Source organism: Channa argus, chromosome 9 (genome assembly GCF_033026475.1).
Source record: "Channa argus isolate prfri chromosome 9, Channa argus male v1.0, whole genome shotgun sequence".
NCBI classification, from domain to species: Eukaryota; Metazoa; Chordata; class Actinopteri; order Anabantiformes; family Channidae; genus Channa; species Channa argus.
The window spans coordinates 17,355,701-17,382,633 of NC_090205.1; the positions used below are offsets into that span (position 1 = coordinate 17,355,701).

General features: G+C 38.3%; 1 protein-coding gene across 2 annotated transcripts; it reads left to right on the forward strand.

Moving 5' to 3' along the window:
- The first annotated feature begins 653 nt into the window (after positions 1 to 653).
- Positions 654 to 26,933, forward strand: tmem198aa (transmembrane protein 198aa). 2 transcript variants are annotated; one of them, XM_067514749.1, is made up of 8 exons: positions 654 to 1,045; positions 1,865 to 1,921; positions 15,638 to 15,877; positions 20,239 to 20,477; positions 20,626 to 20,838; positions 21,709 to 21,832; positions 25,962 to 26,266; positions 26,772 to 26,933. In XM_067514749.1, the coding sequence occupies exons 3-8, from the start codon at positions 15,739 to 15,741 to the stop codon at positions 26,922 to 26,924; spliced, it is 1,173 nt and encodes a 390-aa protein (XP_067370850.1). In that variant the 5' UTR covers positions 654 to 1,045; positions 1,865 to 1,921; positions 15,638 to 15,738; the 3' UTR covers positions 26,925 to 26,933. The 2 variants fall into 2 exon arrangements, with proteins under 2 accessions (XP_067370850.1, XP_067370849.1); XM_067514748.1 differs by lacking the exon at positions 1,865 to 1,921.

The following is a 26,933-nucleotide window of genomic DNA, read 5'->3' on the forward strand; positions in this document are numbered from 1 at the left end:
GTATAAAAACCGCATTATTGGACATAATTGGTGTTATGATATTTTGATGATATCAAGTAAAAATGTAATCTATCATAAAGCAGACCTCTGTGTAGTGGCAGGTGGATGGAGCTGGGTGGGAGCTCTCCAAGGTCCTGAACTCACACTCTCATGCCACTGAGGGTAACAGCGTGCAGCAGAAACGAAAGGTTCCCAAACCACTTGCTCGGTACGTTTTGTATAGCCTGAAATTCCGCTGGCTGTAATTATATCTCTGTTGCATAATCTATTATGAGAGGGTGCTTATGGGGGGGGGCAGTATATGAAAACAATGTGCCCAAACAACAGCGAACAAGCTAAAAAACAAAGGTGTCAAAAAGGGCTGCTGCTGAATGCATGTTGCTTTTTGAAAATCATTTTCCTTTTGCAACAGAATGAAAGAGTCAGTTTAAAGTAGCTCATGTCCTCCTTGCATGTTACTCTTTGCTGCCTTTTTCTTGCCCCTTTCCTTCCTCCTTTACCCCTGCTGCTCTTTCTCCTCTCGTGGCTCCCCGTCTCTTGATCCCTGAAAATAACAACATTTGGCCACGAGTCACCAAAGCCCATTCGTTGCCACAGAATCACATGAATAGCTCCTCTCCACCCCCCTCCTGTGCTGCGGGAATGGTTTGACCCGCCGAGAGTGAGAGCGCCTGAGAGCACAAAGGAAGCGCAGACGCTGCTCCTGTGGCAGGGACATAATTGGGTGCGTGATGTAAACACAGAATAAAAAACCGCAAGGCTCCATTTCCATTTCCCGTTGCACTGGTCCATTATCGGCCAGTGCATGTTACATGAGGTCCTGACAAGGGAGGACCAGCCGTAAGTGAGGAATTGAAGCCAGGAGTGGAGCAGAGGAACCGGGAGTTGAGCATTGTTTCGTCCTCGCTTTAGGGCTTTCTGGAGTTGCTCGTTGCCTTTGGACCCGATCCGAATTACTGACACACGATGTTGGGTTTTTCAAGCTGAATGCACGACAAGTGGACATTTTACTGGCTTCTTTGCAACAGTTCTCCCTGTTTTCACGGTGAGTGACTGCTCATTGTTCGCCTCAGATTACAGTTAGCATAGCACATAGACGTTAAAGTGTAACGTTTGGTCCTGGTATCTCCATCCAGACCAGCCTAAACGGAGACCCAACCACATGTTCTAATGTTAAAATAATGCCGCCCGTAGCTTTATTGTGCGCCTGCATCTGCCTTTAGAAATTAGACATTTGGAGCACTACCTCTATTGTTTTCCCTCCATTGTTTCCAAACCGTTGCTTCTCAGATCGTTTGGTGGTCCGCTATAAGACCTAGGCACTCAACAGACCTCAACAGTAGAATATCCGTGGCAGCTAGATGAACCCTATATGATGTGTGGGAATGAATAATTTAAAAGACTAAACTCTGAATGTGATGCCCGTGTGGGTAATTGGGTTGGACAGCGAGTAAACAATGGGAGCCAAATTGATTTTGCACCTACGGAAAGTCACATGCGTCCACATCCTATTCACATCTATCTATCTATCTCTGTTTAAAACTATACGTAAGTTTAATGGAAGTTTATCTTTTTGGAAAAGGGAAATACAAGCTCATACTTCTAATATTTTCTTTCACTGAATTTCTCTCTCTCCACCTCTGCTTCTCTTCTGGATACAGTAATAGCACATGGTGGCTTGGTAATTAGTAGTTTGCCACAGAGAAATAGTAATTATAGGCAGCATGACTACTGAGCTAAGTGTGCATATATTTTCTTTTATTTCCTTTGTTAAACATGCAAATGTTGTCTTTGTACCACATGCTAGATCTGTTGGGAAAATTGCAAAGCTTGAACTTGTGCATTCTCTTTCCCCCTTCTGCAGCTCAAGATAACATTTATCATAAATGAGAAGAAGCTGGACCCTTCTACATGAAACACTGTAGTTAGCTGCCTCACACTCTACATTATTGCTACAAACAATGTGTATTTATAATTTGTTTGTAAGAACTCATGTACACACTTGACCCTGAGATGCCCAGAAAAGACATATCAAAGGGCAAAGTCAGAAATATGACACTTAACTAGGAGAGGCAAGGAGCATGAAATCTGTTTATTTGGCTAGTATGAGCTTCAAATTGCCTTCAAAAGGACACATTATATAGACCATTTTGGTCTTAACAGATGAAAAATGACCTGACACAATCAATTGGAAAAAGATTTTTACAAGAGCAAGAGATCTTTTGAGATTTAATTATGTTTTTGAAGGTTGTACAGCAAAGCAAAGGATGAAATGGTTTTAGCATTTTAAGAAACCACGGTGCTGCTAGTTTAGGTGATGCACTGATGCCAACACACAAGGTTTCTTACTTTAAAGGACGAGTAAATATTTTAAAAAGACTCTCCTTAAGTTTGTAATTTATTGCCTGGTTTAAACATTGAAGCTTTGGTCAAAAAACAACTAAATGGCTTGATGATACTACAGTTCAGTAAATTACAGAGCCAAACAATATATTTGCCCTTATTTTTTTTTTATCAACAACATTATTAAACATGCATGTTTTTAAATAGCACTAATCAATTATATATTTTCATTCGCCTCACTATGCTCCCTGCCTTCTACTGCTGTTCATCCAACTGGGAAATAACAGGAATTGTTGCACTGATGAAAATGACCATTATTTAATTTAATTTACAGTTGGGCCCCCATTTCTCCCCCACCGGTATCAAAGCTGTAGCTCCTCTGGTTATCAGGTGTTACTGACATGCCCTCTGCTCTTCTTCAACATTTGAATGATGGCAGCTTTTAATATCACGTTTCAATCTCAGTGACACAATCAATGGTCACTCTTTTAGATTAGATGAAGAGATAGTGAGGGGACAGAAATTGATAACATGCATTGTGATTCCATCCTAGACATTTGAAAAGTGTGTTGAAAACTTGAATGAGGTCCCCAGATGGTGCTTTGCTGAAAGTTATGTAACCACAAACAGGAGCCAAACAATCCTCAGACTAAGGACTTTGGCCAAAGTGACAGGCTCAGACATAATGAGAAGTCTGGTCAGAAGTCAAACATTCTGTCTGTCTGTGACATTCTCACTTTCTCTGTTGCTGACTGAAGTGTGAAACTCTATTGAAGGATTAGGCTTTTCCTGTATTTCTATTGTTTTACTTGAACAAAATCAGCCCAGGCAAAACAAATAGAGAAGCTCAGTATGGGCAAGGAAGGTTTCAACCTCTCAAACTGTCCTCTATTTAAACCACTATGAAGACAGATTTAAGGTCCTTAAACCTTTAGCAGATCTCAGTGTTGAGGTGAGTCGGCTTGGAAGAGAGGGAGAAGATGTATTTCGTATGTTGTGAGTCTGTTGCCACACTTGCCATGCAGCGCTTCGATGATCTGTTATGTAAGTGCATTGAACATAAGCCAGAAAGTCTCAGACTCAAGACTGAGCAAAAAAAAGTCTAGAGGGGCTTCTCTGTCTGACAAAGTGAGCCTGCAACAGGCCTCAGACCTTTTGTCATATATTAAAGAGAAAGACAGATTGGGGTTAGAGATGACCGCCAAAGAGGTGGCAAGGAAGGACTGTGAGTGGAAATGGGAGTTGTTAGAGCAATAAATATAGAGTAAAGAGAGAATATAGAGAAGGTTAAGAGGAGCAACGGAGTGAGGGCAGTGTTATGAATACAATTTAAAAAAACAAAACAGAAAACAAACAACAACATACCATTATAGGAACAAGGTCCAAGTGGGATGAGCAGGGCAGTTAAAGAGATGAAGAGCAAAGAAAAAGTAAGAGTTTAAAAAGAAAACCACACACACATACAGTGTATCAAAATACTGGTCCTACAAAGTGCTGTTTGGTATTCAGCTCACCAATAGGCTGTCTGGACATCCCCTATTTGAAAAATTCTACAGCATAGAGTGAATTTATAGTGGTCAGTACGCCATCAGCGTAATGGACATTGTCAGGTTGGGAGCTATTTGTCTCAGCCAGATCTGAGTCATGGCATGTAAGAGCCCCCTGGCAGTGTGGCATTTCATGTGTGCATGTGTTTGACTCTCATGTTGGTCTGTAAGGGGTCTATCTGTATTATCTCTGCTGCACAATCATGCGGTAGATGCAAAAACTATATAAAAAAATGTGTCTATTAGGTACAGTATATGTGTTGACTGGGTGCTTATTGGAAAAATAAATTGAATGCAGTAATTCAGGATGGATCTACAGAGACATGGAGCAGCAAGGCTAATAGAAGCAATAACAGAAGGCAGGGGCCTGTACAGGGGAATTGTGTGTATGCTTGTGTGTGATACTCTAGTCTATGGTATGTGTGCTATTCACACTATCACAAGCTAAACTGCACTGTGTGTTTGTCCTTGTTAGAAAGGAACCAAGTATTCTGAAGTATATAGTATTTGTTCAGGTGCTGTACCCAAGTGCAATTTAGAGGTACAGAGCATTCTTCTTTATTTTGGTTAATTGTGTGTTTCTTTTAACACATTTATTTAACTGCTATAGTTACTGGTTTTTATGCAGATTGTAATTTTAAAAAGCTATAATGAGAATACAGAGTGTAATGGAGTTGTATACAGTACAACCTACCCAACAGTATGTTACGTTTAGAATTAGCCTTTAAATAGTACTTTTAAAAGGGAACTTTACTTTAATGGCAAATTTGTTTCCACAATTGTATTTATTCATCAGTTTGAAGGTATAAACATGTTAAAATCAGTGCCTGTAAGAAGAAACTGAAAGTTTTTCATTTAATGAATTTTGAGTTTTTGTTTTGAGGTTGATGGAAGAACCACTATTAGTTCACAGGACACGTTTGGAGACAAATAGATCCATGTGGGACACGATACATATTTAACACTGTGGCTTAACGTAGGTCTAGTGTTCAGAGAGAGAGAGTGAGCAAAGTGGCTGAAAGAAGCAGTGAGATATATGATGTGGAAACAGAGACAGTGAAAGACAGAGAATGAGCTGTAATCTGATGAAAGCCTCTTTGCTCCTGTCACCTCACCTTCAGGCCACAAGCAATGACCAAGGCTTAGAGGGGGATCAATGCTGAGGCCACACACACATGCACACACCAGTCACTTCACTTTAAGTGCTCTGAGCCTGCCTGTGGTGCACGTGCAACATCTGAAGATACACCTGGGATCACTGCATTGCATAGCAGTTTTTATTGAGCTATACATTGTTGTAGCAGCTAATAGTTAGACTGAAAGCACAGGTAGAGGCAAAGAGAAATGCACAAGAAGAGAATTGGTGAGAGAAGTTAAGGACTACACTTCCCCCTTCCCAGGGGGTACATGTGAGGGGTCTATAGGTCATTCCCACATCTCAATAGACTTGTAACTCACTGGGGAGAGTGTGAGAAGAAAGTTCCTCGGTGTCCATACAAATTACCCTCCTGCATTTAAAGCTAATGACCCAGGTTGAGGCAGTTTCACCATGTGTCCTCTAGTTTTATTTTACAGTTTTAAAAAAGCTGATGAAAGGCCTGAGTGTGGAAGGCATTTTACCTGTTAAAGTTTTAGGGTTTTGCTTTCTAAAAAGCTTTTTCAAATTAAAGCAAGTTGAATTTAAGTTAGCAAAGAAATAGCCTTGAATTACATGTTCCTTGATAAGACCGTCAGGGAAAAATACACATTAACATTTCTTCTTCCATCTTCTCCCAAATGTCAATAAATGTGCTTTGGGAATGTAATTGATGTCTTCATTTCATTATGAAATGTTGGAATTAGTTTTTTGCTTTTTAACCCAGCACCACAGGGAGTTAGATGTGAAGACATGAATAAAATTTATTATGAATGACATTCACAGAAGGGAAGGAGAAACAGACAATAAAAAAGCAATTAAGACTTCAATTAAAATGAGCATGCTGGAATGCATTAGAGACTGTGTCAACATCTAATGTTTGTACAAATGGTTATTAATTTTTCAGCTTCAGTATGTACAAGTATGTATAAAACAGCTTTCATACAGCTCGTACAGAAGCTTCAGCTGTGCGCTCCCAATTATTCAAAGATGCAATGGTGGAGGCACTTCTGGTAAAACAAGGCTATCTGTGCTTTCTGGTTACTATGCCAACTATGTAAAAAGTGAGCTACTTCAGAGTAACCACATGTTTTATTAAAATAGAGGCCTGCAGGAAGTGGTTATCTTCATTACGAAGAAAATTAATTAACTGATGACTTTATTCATATATTAGTCTATAAAACATCAACAAAATAGTGCTTAGTCATGAGATTGAGAGTCCATGCACTTCCAACAAATATATCATAGCCCTTGAATAGGAATTTTGCAATGATAATAATTAAAGACATACTTATTTAAGAAAATACTCACGCAAATATTTTTTTCTTTTACATCAACATTAATAAAGAATTTTAAAGCTCTTTTGTGTAAGCATTTTCAACACTACTCATTTGGGAACCCTTGCTAGAAATAGTGGTGTGTTTGTTATACATGCTATACATTATTACATCAGTGTCATGCCCGCAGAATTACATAAAAGGAACCTCCTCCTGTGTACAACAAAGGTCACCTGTGCACATGCACTGCTCAGAGCTATACATTGTCACATCGGTGTAAAACTAATTATCGCAAAAATACGCCATCATGCACTTGAGCATAATGATAATTTTATGTTCTATTTTGTGGACTGTGGAATGGCAGTAATTGCAGCATATAGTTGCTTTATTCTACAGCATGATTGCATGAGAATTGCAATAGACAGTATTTCTAACATATTTTAACACACGCACACAGTAGTTGTCTCACTGGTGACAGATGGGCTAGATGGAAAGACAGTCATCCGGTTAGCAACCATGACATCAGCAACACTGTTACTCACTGCTACATGCACACAAATGCTCCCCCCCCACACTCCTTCTCTAAGCTGAAAACGGAACAGAGAGTGAAGGTACTAGTAGATAGCAACTATGACATGAAGATCATTTTGTCTTCCTGTACAGAATCAAGATCCTAAATCTTATTCAGTCTCAGCCCGGTACAGAAGAACAAGCGTATGGATTGTAGGTCTGACAGAGTGGATAAAAAGTCAAAGAGGCAGCAAGGAAGTCTTGATGGGCCACACATTCAATAAACTTCAACATGGAAAGTCATAAATTATTCCAGTCTATAGAGTACACAACAGGCACTCAGATGCACTGACTCGCTGCCCGTTGACACCTACTAATCTGTTATTAAACAGATTTTCTGCTTAAACAGTTGAAGCAGCATTCATCATTAATGCTCTGTGTGCGGTGAAGTAATTGGAAGTTTGTGAAGCATTTGGTGAGTGGCTGTTTAAAGGTTTTGCCCAAACATGGACATTGTGTCATTAATGTCCTGTTGTATTACTCTAATCTCTCTCATACCATGTGTGATATTTATGATTGTGCTGATGCATTGGACATAAACTTTCAGACTGTTTAAAAAAAAGCAGCAATGATAGTAGTTTTAAGAGGCTGAGTAGTTCTTGGTTGCATGCAAAAACATTCAGAATTAACTTTGGCATGATGTTTAGCACAAACTGTATCATGTGTATCATTTAGTTTAGTGTGTTAGCATTTTAACATTTGTTAGCCTGCCTGGTGGCTCAATGGGTAGAGCATTGGGTTAGGATGCAGAAGGGAGCGGGACCGAATCCCACCCCACCAGGAGTGGGATTCGCCATCAAGGGCAACCTTGGTGCGGGTCCAGAGCCTGAATAAAACGAGAAGGTTGTGGCAGGAAGGGCTTGTTATCTCAGTTATAGCTTCAGTGGCGTTAGTAAGGTTTTGGTCTGACAAGTTTCACCTTAGCCTACATTTCCACTTTACTATAGCCCACTGACCTTTCAACTGACCTTCCTTCCTGTGAACTCTATTAGTATACTTCAAAATAATATAATTAATTCAATTAACTATAAATAAATAGAATTAAAAAAACTTGATAGTCTTTCTAATCTGATGACGGTACATTTAAGTTACAAGTTCATGATCTGGAAAGTCACACACACTCATCTGTTTATTATCAAGAAAGGAATCAGCTGGTGTGTTCTGAAAAGATAAACTGTTGTTGAAAAAAAAATTGTGCTATGGTTAAACTAGGGTTAAAGTATAATAGACAATAAACTACAATAATTAACTATAAATAACAAATATTTCAAACTGTGAACAAGGAAACTTAAAAGCATCTGTGTGCCTATATGCCACTAGGTTTTTGCTTTCTTCTAATGGAGCTTGTTGAGGAATGCACTGAGCCTCTCAAACCCTGGAAAGGCAGGAAGCTGACCTGACATTGGGAGGATGAAAAATCTATACTTTTTTTTTCCATTTCTGTTAAGTCAGACTCACTGTCTATGCAGAGACATTCATTCTAACTTTGTTGTTTGCTGTAGATGTGTCTTTGAAGAGGGTTGGATTCACAGTTATCTTAACCTGGAGAGACTAAGGTGCACTGAGTTTTTCTTTCATGCACTTTGTGCACTTTCTTTCTTTCTTTTTTTCTTTCTTTCTTTCTTGCTTTTTTTGCTTTCTTGCTTTCTTGCTTTATGTCCATCTCTTCCAATCCCAACCCTTTGTGTCCTCGTTCACACCTAAATACTCACACAGGAACAAACACATTCAAACTCTTCATCTTTACCTCCGTGTCTGTTTGCCCATATCACTAGCAGATTACAAAGTATAATTTATTACACAGAAGTTTTGGGGAGGAAAATCTTTACACATACAGTCATGTCACTAGTGAAAGTAATCGTAGAGAAGACTTTGCCTGAATTTCTGCAGATCCCAGTTACATTTTTACCAATCGTGTTAATTTTAAAAACAAAATAGACATCTACATGATGACTGTTCATAAGGGAGAGCAGCATTTTCCATTTAAACTATTTATATTTTAGTTAAAGGCTGTCTGTTTTGCAACAGATGGACCTTAGGCTATTAGTTTATGCATCAGAGATCTAAAGATCGTGGATATGTAAAAGTTGGCACTCTCTTAGAGATGAATCTGAAGTCACGTTGCACTGTTAATGTCAAATGCACTTTCCAGGCCAGGGTGACAAGCTGACATACAGCAGAACAAATCACAAAATGCTTATTGCAGTGCCAGCAGTGTCGAGATTTGATCTGTGACCTCCAGACTGTCTGTTCATTTGAAGGAGAGAGGACCAGGAGCAAAACAGAGAACGCAGCAGCACATGGAAAGGTTATTACACTGCCAGCAGATTTGATGCGTAACCTAACATTATTGGCTGACAGAGCTGCTCAAACTAGAATACGGCTGAGCAGATCAATGTGTGAACTGTGATTTGTGTCCGAGCTACTGCGGTGTAATGCAGTGCTCCCTGTTTGTCAGCAAGGAGAAAAAACAAGGCTTCAAAACACCATTTAGATGTTGTTTACTGCAGGGCTTACATACTAAAGCTCTCAAGTGGATCTGATGAAAATAAAATCCTTCAGGTTATTCAGTGCAGGGGGAACACTCCGACCTGTGCTGCTATAATGTGATTATTTCGATGTTACTGCATTTTCAGACAAATAGGACAGATGTGTCATCATATGTGCCAACTTCAATGCATGTCTTAAGAAAGTGAAAATACTCTGTACTGTAATAATTAGATCCATAGTTCAGTTTCTATGGTAACAAAGTCCTACAGTGCAACGAAAGATGTTTTTGTACTGAACATCAACCTTTATTGCTGTTTATCACACAGAGGAAATCACAGTGAGCGGTTCTTCTGCATTTTTGTTTACTAATGATGATGTTATGTCACCTTGTTTTTGATGCTGAGCACACTTCAATAGGCCCATTATGACAAAATCACCCGAAAGACTCACATCTGAGACTGTGTCTTGGTTTTTTAAATTAATGTATTTATTTTTTACTACAAAGAAAGTGCATATACTACTCTACTGATTAAAGTACAGTAGTATATGCACAGTTTTCATATGATGTCACACTTTAATGGAAAACCCCACCGGAGTTGTTAGCAATGCATCTGCATGGGACCTATATGTGAACACACCCTTTCGTATTTCTTACATATAAAGATATAAGGACACTGAATCACTCCAGTCCTTCATCTCCACAGCTTACCAGGCTGTCAAGTCAAAGATCAACAGCTTTCATTTGGTTATATTTATGTCTTAAGATACTGTGTAACACGAGCAAAAAAAAAAACATTACTGCTTTGTAACTGCCTTGGAACTACTGGCTAGGAACTGACTACAGTGATGAAGAAACTAGCAATTGGAGTTTGGGTCAGCAATAGTTGGGGAACTAATTAGGGCTCATGTTTGCTTTGAAAAAAAAAAAAAACATGTCATCTTTTCCCTCCCAAATGGCAGCATTAGTGACCCTTGCCCCATTCACTTCGAAAATACAGAAAGCTGTGAGAATGTTTGTAGCCTAATCCTGGCTTCAGTGTAAGGGAAGTATATGTAAACATCGCTAAAATAGTATTATGACAAAGACTTGGATTGAAAGTGTTTGTTTTTATATCTTTTATTTCTATAGTTGATATGTGATTTCGATATGGGCTGCTTAGAAAACATGGAAAATTAACTTGAAGGTGTCTAAATAAAGGAGGTGAAACATCTTGCACATGCAACCCAAGATGGGCACAAGTACACGACAAAAATGTAACCATAGCTAGAAATGTTCAGGCTACAACATTCATCAGTGTTCAGTGTGGAGTGTTGAAATTTTAATTGTTAATTAGCATTAAAGTATTTCTGTGCATATACTGTATAAACCAAAATATTGGAAAAATGTAAACTTCTCCCTGATGATTGTGCTAGATAGAATGTGTTAGTGAATTATAAAGAGTCCCTGGCTGAACAGGGTCAGAGGTCAGCAGGATCTGTTGCCAGGAGCCTCAAAAAAGCCTCTTGTTATTATGCACATTCCTTTGCAGACAATCCCCCGTCCATTCGCTAGGTCCTTGTATCACTGTTGGTTGTTATAGCAACAGACAGGACATGACATCCCACAATTAGTGTTTTTGTTTCTCTCTCTCTTCCTAGTTCTGACCTTATTGATGGATCATTTTCTAATTATGTCACCTCTCTGTGCTCTGTTGGTGTAGCAGTTGGCAGTGGCAGTGTTTTCTCTAAGGAATTTAGATTGACAAACTTTCCACACACTAAAATTCAGCTTGTTGTTGTTTGTTTATGCATTTTGATTTGAATCACCATTAGTTCCCACTAATGTAACAACTATTCATCCTGGGGTGCACAGGGAAAAGTAATTGCAACATGACCATGTCAATAATGTAGATTAAAAGCATATTCAACAAACTTTAACATTGAATACATACACACATAGGTACTAGGTACAAATTCATATAGCAAGTATTAAAACAAAAAGAAAGGTATATAATTTAAAATCCCAACAATATAGCAGCATAAAGCATAAGTGATGATCTATTAACCCATTTCCCATGTTACATTACACAGTCTCGATATTGTCTTAATATGGTTTTTAGTGTATTTACAATTTACTAAAAATTTCTTTAATGGTTTTCATTTTTATGACTTTTATGCAAATGAAAAATCCTCCAACTCTATTATAATGTATATTTTCTAATCCCTGTTCAGAGATTTGTTAAAGTAGTCCCCACCACCCTTTTTTTCTATCCCCTCATTCAGACTTCAGTTATGTGACCTTTTGCAGAAAAGTTCATTATAGTTTCTGTGTTTAGCAAATCGTGGTGGAAGTAATAAATGCATAAAGGCAATGCCTTGGTAAGTCTTACTGTATGATTTAGGATGTTCTGCCTGAACAATTATTGTAAAAAAAAAAAAAAAAAAACTAAGAAAAAAGAAAAAAGAGTGGAAGTTTTACAAAGAAATGATTTGGGCACATTTTCACTTTTCCATTATTCTTTTTGGCAGAGTGGTAGTGTACCTTGTCAGACATTCTCAGTTGGGTATTCCTCCTGAGTCGGGCTGCATGTGGCGTAACTAAGCTGCAGTACTGACAATCTGTTTCACCAAAGTCTTTCCAAGACTGACAATTATGAACTGGAAATCCACCAGTTATTTTCAGTTTTTTTTATTAACTCTGTGGATAATGCAAACTGGGGCAGGATTTTTTTGTTTTAAAATGTCAATTTGAATGCTGGTGCATGGCAACATTTTCCACACGCAACATAGGATTTTATTTTTTTATATATTTTTATTCTGTGTTTTGAATAACAATTTAGAGAATTGACAGTGGTATGTGCACTTGTAATGCTTGTGTATATGCTTGTATTGTAAAAGGTATTATTGCGTGCTGTTTTTGATGTTTCAAATAAAGAAGTTTTCAGAAGCTTTTCCCTAAATTAACTTAACCAAGTCAGAGTTTTACCATATTACCTTATCTGCACAAACTTATAATGAAATGAAAAGTCTTCAGTACAGCAGGGGAGTTTGGTGTGTTGGATCACTCACTGAACTACACAGCTGAGATTCTCCTCTCAATAAGTATAATATTTTCTGCTTGAGCAGCGCTAATCTGTACCACCAAAGATGTAACTTCAGAACTCATTAGTGTGTTGATTATTTTCCTCACAGTTGTTGATATTGTACTTGACCACATGGTAGAATTTATGTCTCTAACGTGGTTGCCACTGAAGGCTGCTATGTTCACTATAAAGCCACTGTATCAATGTGAATCAGCTCTCGTTTTGCTCCATTCCTCCCACAGTGAACATCCTTTACACTGTATCGAACCTTTAAAATGTTTGAAATCTTCTAGTTTGTCTTAATCCATAGTAATAGTTTCAATACCTTATTAGTGGTGACAGGGAAGCCCAGAGGCACAGACTCAGGTGGGTGTTGCTGACACAGGAATAGATCTGATGAACGGTGCTGGAACTGGGACATAAAAGAAACTTTTTAACCACAGCAGCTGATATTTAGATGGCTTAATGACACGTGGGAGGGTTAGAGCAATTATTTTCAGAGACACTGCATGCAATTAGAAAGTAGTACAAATTGATATTAGATCTCACTGAATGTCAGCTCTTCATTATACTGTGGGTTTTAACATTTCACTTTGCTCATCTCTTTCCACACTTTAATTTTACTGCAAATGCATGCTGTTTGGTGGCTACGAGCTTGATTGCTTTTTGTTTTTTGCTTAGTTTTTTCAGTGCTGGTGGCATGCTACAGGTCAAATTGGTATCTGAGTGTTTCTTTATTGGTACCCACTATATCATTCGTGTTTCTGTTGGCTCCTTATCTCTTTTTTTATTACTATAAACCATCTTTGTTTTTTAGTTTTAGCAGAAATGCAAATTAGAAGAATCCGTTAAGGCCTTTTTAAGCTGGTCTTAATAGACCAACGCCAACCCCAAAATCACATTTTGGGGTTGGCCAGTGTCACCCCAGGCCACCTAACTGGCGCCACCCCAGTCTGACATCCACTAACACCTGTTTCCACAGAGCTGAATGAATAACAAAAGATCATAGGGTATACACTGACAACAAGCGAGTTTGATCAAATTATCTGTGTCCCAAAACCTTGAATTTCAAAAATACACCAGCTCTTACATCAGCAAAGTACAAATTTGCTTCCATGTTAACAACAACAAACCAACACACATCATTTACAGCAAATCTCTACACTGTAGCAGTCAAGGGACTATCATGGATCTAAGGAAGGATTTTCTTTTCTTAAAAAAGCTCCAACTGTGATACATTCTGATTTGATTTGGCTCATGCACCATTTAAATGTGAGTGTGGAAATATTCCAACACACTGTGAAGTTGATGCTCAGTAAAGTCTAACTTTTAAAAATGTATGTTTACTGGTTTGTGGATTCAGAAAGTGCAAAGTGTTTTTTTTTTTTTTTTTAAGTCTGGGACTAGACAGACAGCTGATGCACGCAGGGGTAAAAAGATGTAAACATGTCTAGACAGGACAAGCTGAAAGGCCCACACTCCTATTGGAAATTTGGGAAATGGAAAGAGCTGTGTGAAGACGAAATAATTGTGTAAGCACACACAGTACTCGCGCCTTTGACATTAGGAAAGTACCTTTCCAAAAGCTGTCATAATGGAGACATAGAACATCTCCAAAGACTCCATAAAAGATATCGGACAGTTGTCTCATCAAATAATATACAATTGACATGTGTACTTCCATTTAATCAAATCCATCGTTGAGTAGGTAAGTAGTAGGTCTTCAGCTGGAAATGAAACCACTGGGATTTGGTGCCTGAATGAGTTTTAGCTGTGTGTGTGTGGCTGACAGCATGAGTCTAAAGTCTTTGAATTAAAGGTAAAAAATTTAAATTTGTGTTTGAAGAATTAACTTTTATGCTGCGTGTATGAGCCAATGGGAGTTTTCTCTGTTTTTCTGGCGGTTTTTAGAGCTAATGGAAGTGGAGAGCAACAAGGTGGTAATGGAAAGTTGAGTGTGTAGCTGTGGAGGTACACAGTTCTTTGTTATCTGCTCAATTGGAACATGGAATAAATGTTAAGGGTTTGTCATAAAACGATCTCTGGAATGGAACCACCGGACACGAGTACGCCTGCTCCCACACTGCGATCTGTTTGTGTTGTATTTTGCCCTTAGCTGTTTTCTTAAAAAATATGTCATGGGCAGCAGTGGAAGACCCCAGGCATTTTTTAATTCACAAAGTCCAAAAAATGCCCAAAAATGCCTTGAGAAAAAAACTCAATGGAATTTCCAAACAGAGTTAAAGTCTCCCATTAATTAAAGTTATCAATACCAGTAAATGTCTCATTAGATGAAAGGTACTGAACAGTGACTATAAAAATGAAATGATAAACAGATAAAGAGCAAGCTTCCTTTGCTCTATTACAATAAATTAATCAAATACAGTTATTGGACATCTAATCACAAAGCTACTGGTGCAATACAATCATGTTTTGGGTCACCAAAAAACATACTGCATATATTTGTTACAATGAATGTATCATTTTCAAAAGCATTAAAGCTAAAATCAATGATACTTCACTGTTGCTCTTCCTGATGAATGTTTTATAATGTTGATTCTGCGTGTCCAAGCAGTAGTGAAACTCTATGCAGTATGTGTTCAATAACCCAGCACTACTTTCTACTATATGAAGTTTGCTATAGCAGTTTTTTTCAGCTTCTATTTATTTGAGTGAGACATTAGAGCAGCAGCAGCAACAGATCATGGCTGAGCAGAGATGCAGATTATTAAAGGGCTTCTTATTTTCTTTCTTTGAACACGTAATTTCGTGCCACATGTACAAGGTTGACAAACAGTCTAGTGCTTGTATAACAAAATTCCCACAACATAAAAATGTACGCAAATTAAATCTGTTGATCTTACCCTGGCAGCTATTACTTGTGTGTGCTGCAGAGCTTCTGTTACAGGTCAAATTCTTTCAAACTGTTGGCCGCAGTTTGTTGCTACCTTTTACTTGTATAAATGGTAGGTACTTGTATTTACGTGAATGATAGTGTTTGAAATGCATTTTATTTTTCTATAATGCCTTCATTTCATCTGCTGCTGAGATAGTTTTCTTTTTCAGAATTATAGAGTATAGTTACTGCTCTGTCAGCACTCACAGCTGAGTACCTATAATGTGCAGTCAATAATCACTCTCTTTTTTTTCTTTCTCTCTTCCCTCTCTCCTTCCCCTTCTCCATCAATTTCTTTCAATTGCTCCCATTTGCAGGTAGACCCATCTCCATGGGTGACGCCCAGTGATCCAGATATCCCCACTCACCCCTTTTATCCCCAACCCCTACCCTCCTCGGTTCCCCTAAACCAGTCATCATGACTTCAACCAGCCAGCTGCTGGGTTTGCCCGACGTGGGGCTGAGGTGTGACCAGGAAATTGAGAGGAGATATGAGATTGTGCCCTCAGTGGTCTGCTCCATGTGCTGCCTCTTTGGAATCATCTACTGCTTCTTTGGTAAGAGATCCGAGTTGTGCTAATAAAGTCTGACTAGTATTTAGAATATATCTAAACATTTCTTTTCATGAAATGTCATGTCATAGAAAACTCCAAATAGCTTTTACCTTGTTTTTGAAACAGTTAAGAATGTCGAAGTCACAATTCTTTTGCCTGCCTGATGAAAAGCGCTAATCACAATCAGTTAATATTGCTGTAATTGCTCATCTACCGGCATCAAAGAGGTTTCTGTTTTTTCATCCCAGTCCTGTTTAATATACAGTACTTAAAGCATATGCAGTGTTTCCTATTCTTCTTTAAATGTTATTGTAATTTAAAACTTATATTTAACATTAGGATGACAGAATGCCATAAAGTATATGTGCAATATCTGCTATTGGCTACCATGAAAGCTTTACTTTGCTTTTATGTTGCGGATCAATGTTATTTTGCAAACACAGACCACTCTGTTACATTAAAGCAAAACTGGAGATCTTGGCCATTGATTATTTAATTAAAAGAACAAATATGGACGTCAGCCAGCCTTACTGGCACATATAATGACATCCCTGCAGATAAGATTTATTTTCTGTATGTGGCTTACAAGTCCCAGGAAATTATTCACAAATTGCACAAATTTCTGTCCAAAGATCCCCCTAAAATCTCTACTGTTGATTATTTTCTGTCATTTCTAGTTGATTCTGCTCTGCTGGTGTATGATATTATTGATTTAAGAGCACATTGATTCTCCTGTTTCTGCCTCTGTGAGTCAATATTGAATTCTCATTCCCACAGACTCCAGCTAGTGTGGCGTTGCTATAACATACAATATTTACTTCAGTGGGAAAGTCAGCCTACAATATGCCAAACTCATGGTGTTGACTTTTGCGCTCATATGTTTACTTAGACTCACATCAAAGTTTGAATCATTACCCAGCACACTTCCCCAAACTGTTGTCATCATAAAAAGATTGAACTGCCTGCTGTCTTTTTAGGGGGAAAAAAATGTTGCTTATTTTCTTTCAACTAAGTGTTGCCACAGCACCGCTGAAACAAAAAAGCGAATTAATTAAATGTCCCAAGCTAAACTGTGGTCTTTTTTTATTTATTTTTCAACTCCTCTATACCTTCAAATCTCAGGACTTATACTGCACGCAATGCGTCCACATGGATTCTTTCATCCTTTCACTAGGACATAAAGTCCTTAGTTGAGGTTTGAGTTTATGCCAAGTGACTGCAGCCTAAGTATTAAGGGCTTGCCCAAATGTGTTTGGATGTCAAGTCATTACAGCAAAGAGTAATCAATATATAATTACTAAGGAAAAGAACTACTGTAAAGGTTACAGAGCCTTACAGACTCTGCATGAGAGTTGGAAATAAATGTAGTGGAATATCTACTCTGGAATGGTGAGTTAAAAAAGAAATGTATGAAACTGCTTAAATAATAATATTGCATATAGATTTTAAAAGGCTACTGCAGTTAATTTCCATGTACTTATAATAATTTACTGTCCTTGCAGCAATTATCTTGGTAAAGTGGCAGAGGGATTCATCTTGCTGTGTTAATGGCGTTTTAGCAAGGACTGTAAGAACACAGGCGCACAGGACTAGATGCATAGTAATTGTTTTTTATGTCATTTTTACTTTCATCAAACAATAGTGTAAAAAGGCCTGAGGGCCACAGGGGGACTGGAAATAATCCTGGCTGACACTAGACAAGCAGCGGGATACAACCTGTTCAGGTCTCCAGTCTCTCAACGTAGACAAACAACCCTTCACGCTCACCTACATGCAATTTAGGGTCACAAGTTAATTTCACCTGCTTGACTTTGAATTGAGTGAGAAAACTGCAATGCCCAGATGAATCCCACACAAGCACAGGACGAACATGAAAACACTACAAAGAAAGAGCCCAAAGGCTAAATCACAACCCCTCTGTGAGGTGTTAAACACTTCTAAAGATGTTGAAGAAAATAAACAAAGCATAGTTTAAACCAATTTGAAATTTTAAAACATTATTTTGGACATTCTGTTCCTTACAAATCATTTAAAAGGTACAGTTTAGAGAAAACACTAACATGTATTCTGCTTTATATTTATAATGATGTACTGTGTGCTAAAGTCCTATGCATATAAATAAACATTCAGTGAAGCTCACAAATAACATTAACATTCATTCAGTATAAATCCTATAATGCACCGGCACCAGTTCCTGCATTACAAACAGGGAACCCAACAACTTTATCTTATAAAATGGGCAGCAGGCAGCAAGACCATTTGCTTGTGGCTGTGAATAAAATTGTTGGTGTATTTAAAAATATCAAAACATTTCTACTGTAATGACACCTCTTAAAGTTAGAAAGAATCTTGATTCAAAGTTGTTTTATTCATGCTGCCAACAAATTAGCAGCAAAGCATCACAAACCAAGACATCAAAAACACAACTGCATCATTATACTTCAAGTATTTATCTTCTGAGTCATTTACAATCTGTTTGTTTTGACATCGTATTCTTATCATAGAAACCAAAGAAGAAAAGGTGCATTTTTCCTCTCAGTGTCAGACCTTCCTCTGTACCTAACAAACACTCTTTCCTGTAAATGAGATGCATTGCATATGGATGTCCTTTCACAGAAGCGGCACAGTCACATTTAAATCCTATGATTTCTGGAATATTGACTCTCCTCACTGATAGATACTTGTTTCAAGATCTTGGAAATGAAAGATTGGTCATTTTTAATGCTAATTAGCAGGGTAAATTGTAAAGGATGTTAGTGCAACAAGTTGGGTGAACTGAATAAAGTCAGATTGAACAGATGGAATAGAGGGCTTGATGGCTGGGAGAAAAGTGAGTAAAGCAATAAGGAACAAAGGAGGGAGAAGGAGGTCTAAGAAGAGGAGTGGACCAGCAGAACAATAGGGGACAAATAATGAAAGGCCTGAGGAACAGAGAGGGGAGAGAAGGATGGAACAGGGAAATGTGGACAATGAAAGTGGAGCAAATGCTTAGGAGGAGTCAAGGAGACCTGTGATATTTCAGAGGCGGTTATTTGATTGATGGAGACTCTCTGATATGAAAGAACAGTGTTGGGAATTTGTGATGGCTGCTGAAGAAACAAATGTTCTGTAGCTGTAGACGCTTTGGAAATGCTCCAGTTACTCCATGTCAGACTTGTATTTATTCAGGCTTTTGTCTACAGAAGAAGAGCAAACTGTTGTGAAGAACACAGTGGCTTTCATCACACATTTTATTTAAGGACACAGTCACTAAAGGATAGCTAGGGGGAAAAAATAGTAGAAGCCACAAAGAAAGCCAGAAGTGTGTCAAATGAATGAGGTATGTCGATGAAGCAGGAGCATGCAGTGGGTTGGATGAGAGGAAGAGTATTGTTCAGCTCAGCTGTGCAATGCCTGATTACACAGAGATAACAATCTGATGTTGGTTACCCCTGAGACACCGTCTAGCCAGAGAAAAAGGAAAGAGATTCACAGAAAAAATAAATGGGGATGCAAACATTCAAAAACACGTAAGCAAAGGCAATGGAAATCTTGGCTTTTAATGCTGTGGAGTCATTTTTTTAGTTTTCATTGCAAAATATTAATAACAAAAAAAGGTAGGGAGAAAATTGAAATGAGCAAATCTGCTCTTTTAAGCATGCCCACTGACTGATGAATGTGGCTGACCTTCTGTGATAAAATTATCTTATTTAAAGCACTTTTATAAATTATCCTTAAATGACAAAATAACTTGCGGTGTGTTTTTATATATATATATATATATATATGGTATAAGTGGATCTCTGTTGTTGGTTTGATGTTCATTATGCAGTGTGTTTACAATTACACCATTTAAATTTCTGGAACCTTTTACAAAGCAAACAAATGAAATGACGTAGCAAGCTAATTGAAGAAAACAATACAATAAAATAAAAAATGAAGTTAAAATACAATGATAAATGAGAGGACATTTAAAATGCAATTGTTTTTGAAATTTCTAATGAATAGTGGTATTATTAATCCAGAAAATGCAGTCCCTGTTGTTGTTGTTGTTGTTGTTGTTGAAGCAGCACTGAGCTCAAAGCATCATTCAGAAGTTATGTTACATGTGTAAGTGTTTAGACGAACAGCAATGATTCTTGTTCTTGCACACACTCCTCTTTTTGTTGCACTATATTCTTGTGTCCTTTCTGACCAGTAGTCATTCAGGGCTAAAATTAAATGTCCCTCAGGTGGATAGTTTTCATGTCATCCTTTTATTCCGCTGATTTGATTTTGATTTAACCGAGGTGTCTTGTTGTTCACTCAGGCTGGTACAGCATGTACCTGTGGAAGCTCATGTTTGTGAAAGCCTCACAGTGTTCTGTTTTCCATCTCTCCTTCAGGTTATCGATGCTTCAAGGCTGTGTTGTTCCTCACAGGCCTGATGTTTGGCTCTGTGGTCATCTTCATGCTATGCTACAAGGAGAGGGTGATGGACACTCAGCTGAGTGTAGAAGCCTCAGTGGGAATCGGCCTGGGCATCGGTACCCTGTGTGGCCTGGTGACCATGCTGGTTCGCAGTGTGGGACTTTTCATGGTGGGCCTGCTGCTTGGCCTGCTGGTTGGAGTAGCTTCACTTGTGGTAAGGGGCGCATTGGTTGCGCGCTTTTTACATTTGTGGTCTTGCCAACAAAAATGATGAAATTACAAATCTAAGAGATTTTTCTCATGTTCATTTAAATAAGCTTTATGAGCAAAGAACTGCAATATAAACACTCTCTGTCTTTAAGGTCATGGAGGAGTTCTACCACCCCAGAACAGTGTGGGTTCCCCTGGGTATTCTGCTGGGTTCTGGGACGTTATTTGCCGTCCTCACTCTTCAGTGGCAACGCTGCTTTGTCACTTTTTCCACTGCCACCTTCGGTTCTGCCATCATCACCGTCACTGTGGATTACTTTATAGAACTGTTCACCCTGGTACACTATGTTTACGAGAGGCTCAGGGTAGGTTTGTCTCTGTGTTTGTGGGTTTCTATCTAAACAGAAATATAGAAAGAGAGATATGAAGAGCGGCTCTATACTGTTTAAGTCACCTTGTGCAAAGTTTTGTGTGTGTGCTCTCTGTCTCTGATGTTGACTACTTTATAGATGATTTTAAACACTTCACCTTGGTGCAGTGCGTACGAAATTTTCCTTGGGGTGTGCGTGCAGGTTGAGAGAGAAAGGAGTGTCCCAATAGTTTGTCTGGCAACAGGTAGATCTGTGCATTTCTATGTAGGTGGACGAGGGAAAGACAGACTAATTAAAAAGTGGGCGATGTGGATAAAATGTGGTGTTATATAATTTGTGTGCAACATTCTTTTTACTAATGTGATTTAAGCCCATTGTGTTTAGTGCCCTTTATTTAAGCTTTTGCATTAAATTTCCATTCTTCTGTATAGAATTGAAGCCCTAATATTAATCACACTCCTAACCAATCAGATCAATTTTATTTGTCCACTAGAGAATACACTGTAGTCAGTAATCCATCATGATTAATCTCACATGTGGATGTTTGCTGGAGTAGCTGAGGTTTAGCATTTAATTTAAATGGTTTGGTTTTAATGTTCTCAAATATTATATGACATAGAAATAGAAACACATTTTGGGTTTATTTATATCTTCAGAAATATTATATTGTAGGTAAACAATTAGATATTTCGTATTCTTATTGGAATTTAACTATGCACCATGAAGAAAGACAAACTTTTGGATAAAGACTTGCATACATTTTGAGAAAGTTAGTTGAAATTGAAGCTTGTTGACTAAATCTTTAGTTTTGTGGAAGATTATCTGGGTTCATTTATTCAACTAAAATTGCTCTAATCTTTGCAGGTGGCTCCAAAAAAACCAGTGTGCTGGTTTACTTGGGTAATCTTGGGGGTGTGGCCTGTCCTGGCCTTTCTTGGAGTGCTGATCCAGTGGAAAGTGACTGCAGAGGGATTTTCTCACACAGAAGGTGAGTGATGCTGGTTTACACAAAAGCAGACCCCATGAACCATTGTCCAAGCTAGTATTTGATTTATGCACATTGCTGTTTGAAAATCACCATACTTTAGGAAAGTATTTCTCAACCTCTTTACTTCTTAAAAACTTATAAAAACACTGATTATCTCTTTCTCTGGCTGGAATCTGTTCAACCACACCATGAATATTTTTATGTATTTATTTAAATATATTTAATGTACAAGGAAAAAAAAACTTTAAAAATGTATAACTGTAACAAAGAATATTATTTACCTGAAAGTAATATTCTGAGTAGTATTTTAATGCTGACCAAACCAAACCAAATACAGTAATACACAGCTTCGGCTCCAGCATGGAACTTGTGACTTGAAGGATATGCTCATAAATGTCTGATTTAATACAGGTGGTGCTCACCTCACTGTGTGAGCTCTAGCTTCATGGTAATGTAGGCCACAGCCAGAAGCTTCAGCAGGAGGAACACCGGTGCAGACCTTGTCAGAAAATGTATTAATTATAGCAAAATTGAACTGGGGCAAGAAGAGATAAGCTACTGTACAAGGCCTCAAATGAAATATGTAAATGTGAACTTATAATATCAGGCTGTTAAACTATTTGAGGCTTTGTAGTTATAAGTTTATAGTTACTTATAGTTGTAATATAGTTTTATCCCACCATCAACATCATGGTAAATGGTCTGCACTTATATAGCCCTTTTCTACCTATTGGTACTCAGAGTACTTTACAGTGCTTCTCATTCACCCACTCACAATCACACACCAATGGGGGAGCTGCTATGCAGCTGGCCTACACTCATCGGGAGCAACTAAGTTAGGGGTCAGTGTCTTGCTCAAGAACATCTGACCGGATGAGCTGGTGTTCGAACCAACAACTGTGAGATTGTGTGTATGTGGTAGATGGTCATGAGATTTCTTCAGTTTTCTGTACCAAACCTGTCACATTAACATTAACATGGCGTTAAGTTGTGTTTTTGAATTTTGGATAAAGTTTAGTCTACGGTCTCATCTACAGAATACTAATGAGACTATTTTCAGTATGGATCCCACCAAGACCACTATAAACTGGTCTGACAAATCCATCCTGGGCATATTAAAGGAGCAGTCACGTGTGTGTGTGTGTGTGTTTGTGTGCGCGTGTGCATACATAAGACAAAGGCTGAATACACCAACACTGGTGCTGTCAGCAGAATGTGTTATTGATGGAAACGGCTTTAATCTGTTCTGAAAGCAACCACAACACAGATGGCAAGACCACAGACATACACACACACACACACACACACACACACACACACACACACACACACACACACACACATATACATACATATACATACATACATACACACACACACACACACACACACACACACACATATATATATATATATATATGTATATATATATATATATATATATATATATATATATATATATATATATATATATATATATATATATATATATATATATATATATATATATATATATATATATATATATATATATATATATATATATATATATATATATATATATATATATATATATATATATATATATATATATATATATGCACACACACACACAATACAAGCAGTCTTACTCTCAACCCGTCTCTCACTTACTGACTAACACACAAACAGGCTCTTGCATTTATTCTTTGCTGGTGTATGGAATGCAGATTTGAACAGTGTCTCAGAAGACGTCATATGTGGTCTCAAATAACAGGATTAAATGGCAGGCTGCTGTGGCTTCCAGTCAGAGGGTGTAGGCAAAGACAGAGAACTTGTTAGTGCTTTTTTAAAAAAACGTGCAATTGCATGTGAGGAAAAAGAGAATCGGACAAAGCATATAAATATTCCTCACTAGTGCTGGATTTTTTAAGTTTCTGATGGTTTCACAGTAAATCACTTTTTTCCTGTTTACATGTCTGGGCTTTTTAGTAATTCATTTTTATTTTTCATTATTATTAACTTTTATTTAACCAGGAAAAAAACCCATTGACATTAAGGACCTCTTTTACAAGGGAGTCCTGGCCAAGATAGGCAGCAGCAAGTACAAAATTTTACCCAGTTCAGTACGGGCATATGGAACAGGAAACTACAAATAATTTTGTGCACAGAAAGAATAAGGCCCAATTACAGTCTAATTAGCAATTTAAGGAACTGTGATGTGCAGGATTATAACTTCCAGGACAGAGACAATGAGAGCAGGAAACAAATAAAAAAGTAGTCAAACTTTAAAAAGAACATTTTATATCCTTTTAAGAAATTTCAACGGGTGAAGGTAACTTTAGTAACTTTAAAATTCTTAATGAAGGCTATTACTTGTGTGTATTTAAAACTTTAGACAATATTCCCTTAATTTCCTTCTCTTTCTTGGTCCTTCTATCTTCCACATCTAATAAAACCCCTAATGTAACTGGAATCACTGAATGGGAATTTTCAGATAGGACAGTCTCTGCTGAGTCAATTACCTGGATTCACCTCCCTAGTGGTGTGACTCAGGCACTGAAGCAGTGTTTCAAAGCAGAAGTATCATAAATGCTTTAAAGCACAAAGTGCTGTTTCCAGTCTGCCCATAACTACTGTATGGGGGTATATGAAAAATGAATACCTTGCAGAAAATTCCAGCCCAGCGCTATCCCTCAGTATACCTTTTGTTGTTCGTCCTAATAAATAAACACAATCAAACACAAAATTTCAGATTATTTTTTTTATCTGTCTATCTGTCTGTCTGTCTATCTATCTGTCTGTCTATACATGCAAGGCAAAATGAAGAATAAAAACTCACAAAAAAACAACACAAATACAGCGCTACTGTATGAATAATGATGAAGAAAAGAATGACGAGATTATAAATTAAAAACAAAACAAACTCCATTTATTCTGTGTGTTACATTGCACTCTTGATGCTGTAGATACCTGTCTTGTTATTAGGAAGATGAATGAGAGGATGCTCCAGCATGAGAACTATGAATATTATTGCAGTTCCTAGTAGGAGATGATATGAGGCACATAATTTGTTTTACAGACCGCCTTTAAATAACTTTAAGTACATTACAGAATGTCAACAAAAAAAGGCTTCAAAAAGGCTGAAACCATCATTTTATGGTAAACACTATATTGACTAAGAATGGTGAATGATGTGATGGAGTAAAGAGGGAGCAAGTGCACTGGGGGAAGGGCAGTATGCGATGAACTGGGGCATAGTGGGTAAGCAGAGCAACCAAGTAGAGCGGTGAGGAACATAATCTGTTAGCTAATTGAATAGCATGCAGGACACAGACTTGAATGAATTAGCTTGCACACATTTGACACAAATGCATGTTTGTAACCTCATTCGGACTTAAATCTAATTTCTCAAACAGCCCGATACAGAATTACGGACGCCCTCCTAAAGTCTACCTCGAATTGGTACCCGCAAAGACTGCTATACCAAAGCACAAACACACACATACACACTAGCATGAGGCCATTGGGGCCTGAGGTGGAGTGAGCTGAGGAACCGAAAAGGGGGGTATCACTAAGCAGTTTCTCTGGCAGATGGTGCATCGTTAGCTGTCCGCCTGCACAAAGAAACAACAATAGACCTCATAACACTTACACACCCACCTACCCACACACAGTAACCCTGACACACACAGTACATCTTGTCTTCGTGAAGTCCAGCGGGCTCCTTGTACTCAACATTTTGACCTTGCATAATGAACAGAAAACAAAACCCTGACTGGCTACCCTGCGTATTGAAGCTGTGAATTAAAATGACTATAAACACACATGTCCAAAAATAATCCGATGACTCAATAATCAGTGGACAGTGAGACAGGATAGATTTTGTACATCCTTTGCTTGGGAGGAAGTGAAAATAACGCGAACGCACTCACCCACTCACAATATGCCAGGAGACTAAGGAGCCCAGTATGATTACATACATGCACCAAGGAAAAAATTTGTTTCTATTTATTTCCCTATTTGTAGTCTGTACTTATACAATAAACCATCAGTGCTTGATGGTTAAGGTAAAACTCATTGTGATTTATTATTGTCTTTCTCTCCTCATTTCCACACATTGTTGGACATCTTTTATGTCCATCTCCAGTGGTTTTGAGTCGACAGCAAAGGAGGGTACAGCTGATGCGCATACGTCAGCGTGAGGAGAGGCTAAAAAAGGAGAGGGAGAACAAGAAAAAGAAAAAACGACAGATCCAGAAGACCAGCCACAAGACAAAGGCCCACACCCAGAACCACCACCACCACCAGCAGTATCACCACCCAGCAGCATCCCATCCGCACCACCAAGGCCAGAGCTCTCAGCCACCTAAAGTCCCTCCTCCTCAGACTGAACCCGGCTACCATCGCAAGGCCAACCCTAAAAGACGCTTTGATGGAGATGTGCTATCACCGGTAAGCTTCAGTAGTCTCCTTATTATGTCAGGAAATTAGCTTTTTTTTGTTGCCTTTGCAAAGAGCTTGCTCAGCATATAGCTGGAGGCAGCTGTCCTGACTCTGATCAAAGGTAACACAGTCCGTCTGCCTGGGTTCTCTCTGGGCCGTGTGTTGGACTGTATTTTGATTGTCTCAGTGAGCAAAGCCTCAATAAAATCATTTCTTCACACTAAGAATTTCTGCTTTTGTGCACATTAACAAACTAGACATTGGCGAGCTTCAGAGGTGCTGGTTTGGTGGATTGTGTTACCTTTAAACATAGTCAGGCTCCATGTTTCTTTCTGTTTCCAGTCTTTGCGCTGAGCTGGCCAGTTCCATGTTGATATGACACTGGTTTTAATACTATAGTATTAAAGTCTTGGTAAGAAGCTTCTTGTAACAGTGGTGTAAACTTGCCAACTATTGTTTGTGCAGTTTACTGTCATTACATTAAACCAAAACACTACAAATTGTCTGTCCACAGAGCTACATCAGGAGTTTTAGGGACAGACAGACAGACAGAAGAGCCTACTCCCAAAGTCGAATGATGAGCCGCTCCCGGATGGCTGAACTTGATTATGACTGTGGGTCTCAAGTACCCCTCACGGCTCCTAGTGGACCCCCAGTTCGCATCTAAGGAAGAAGG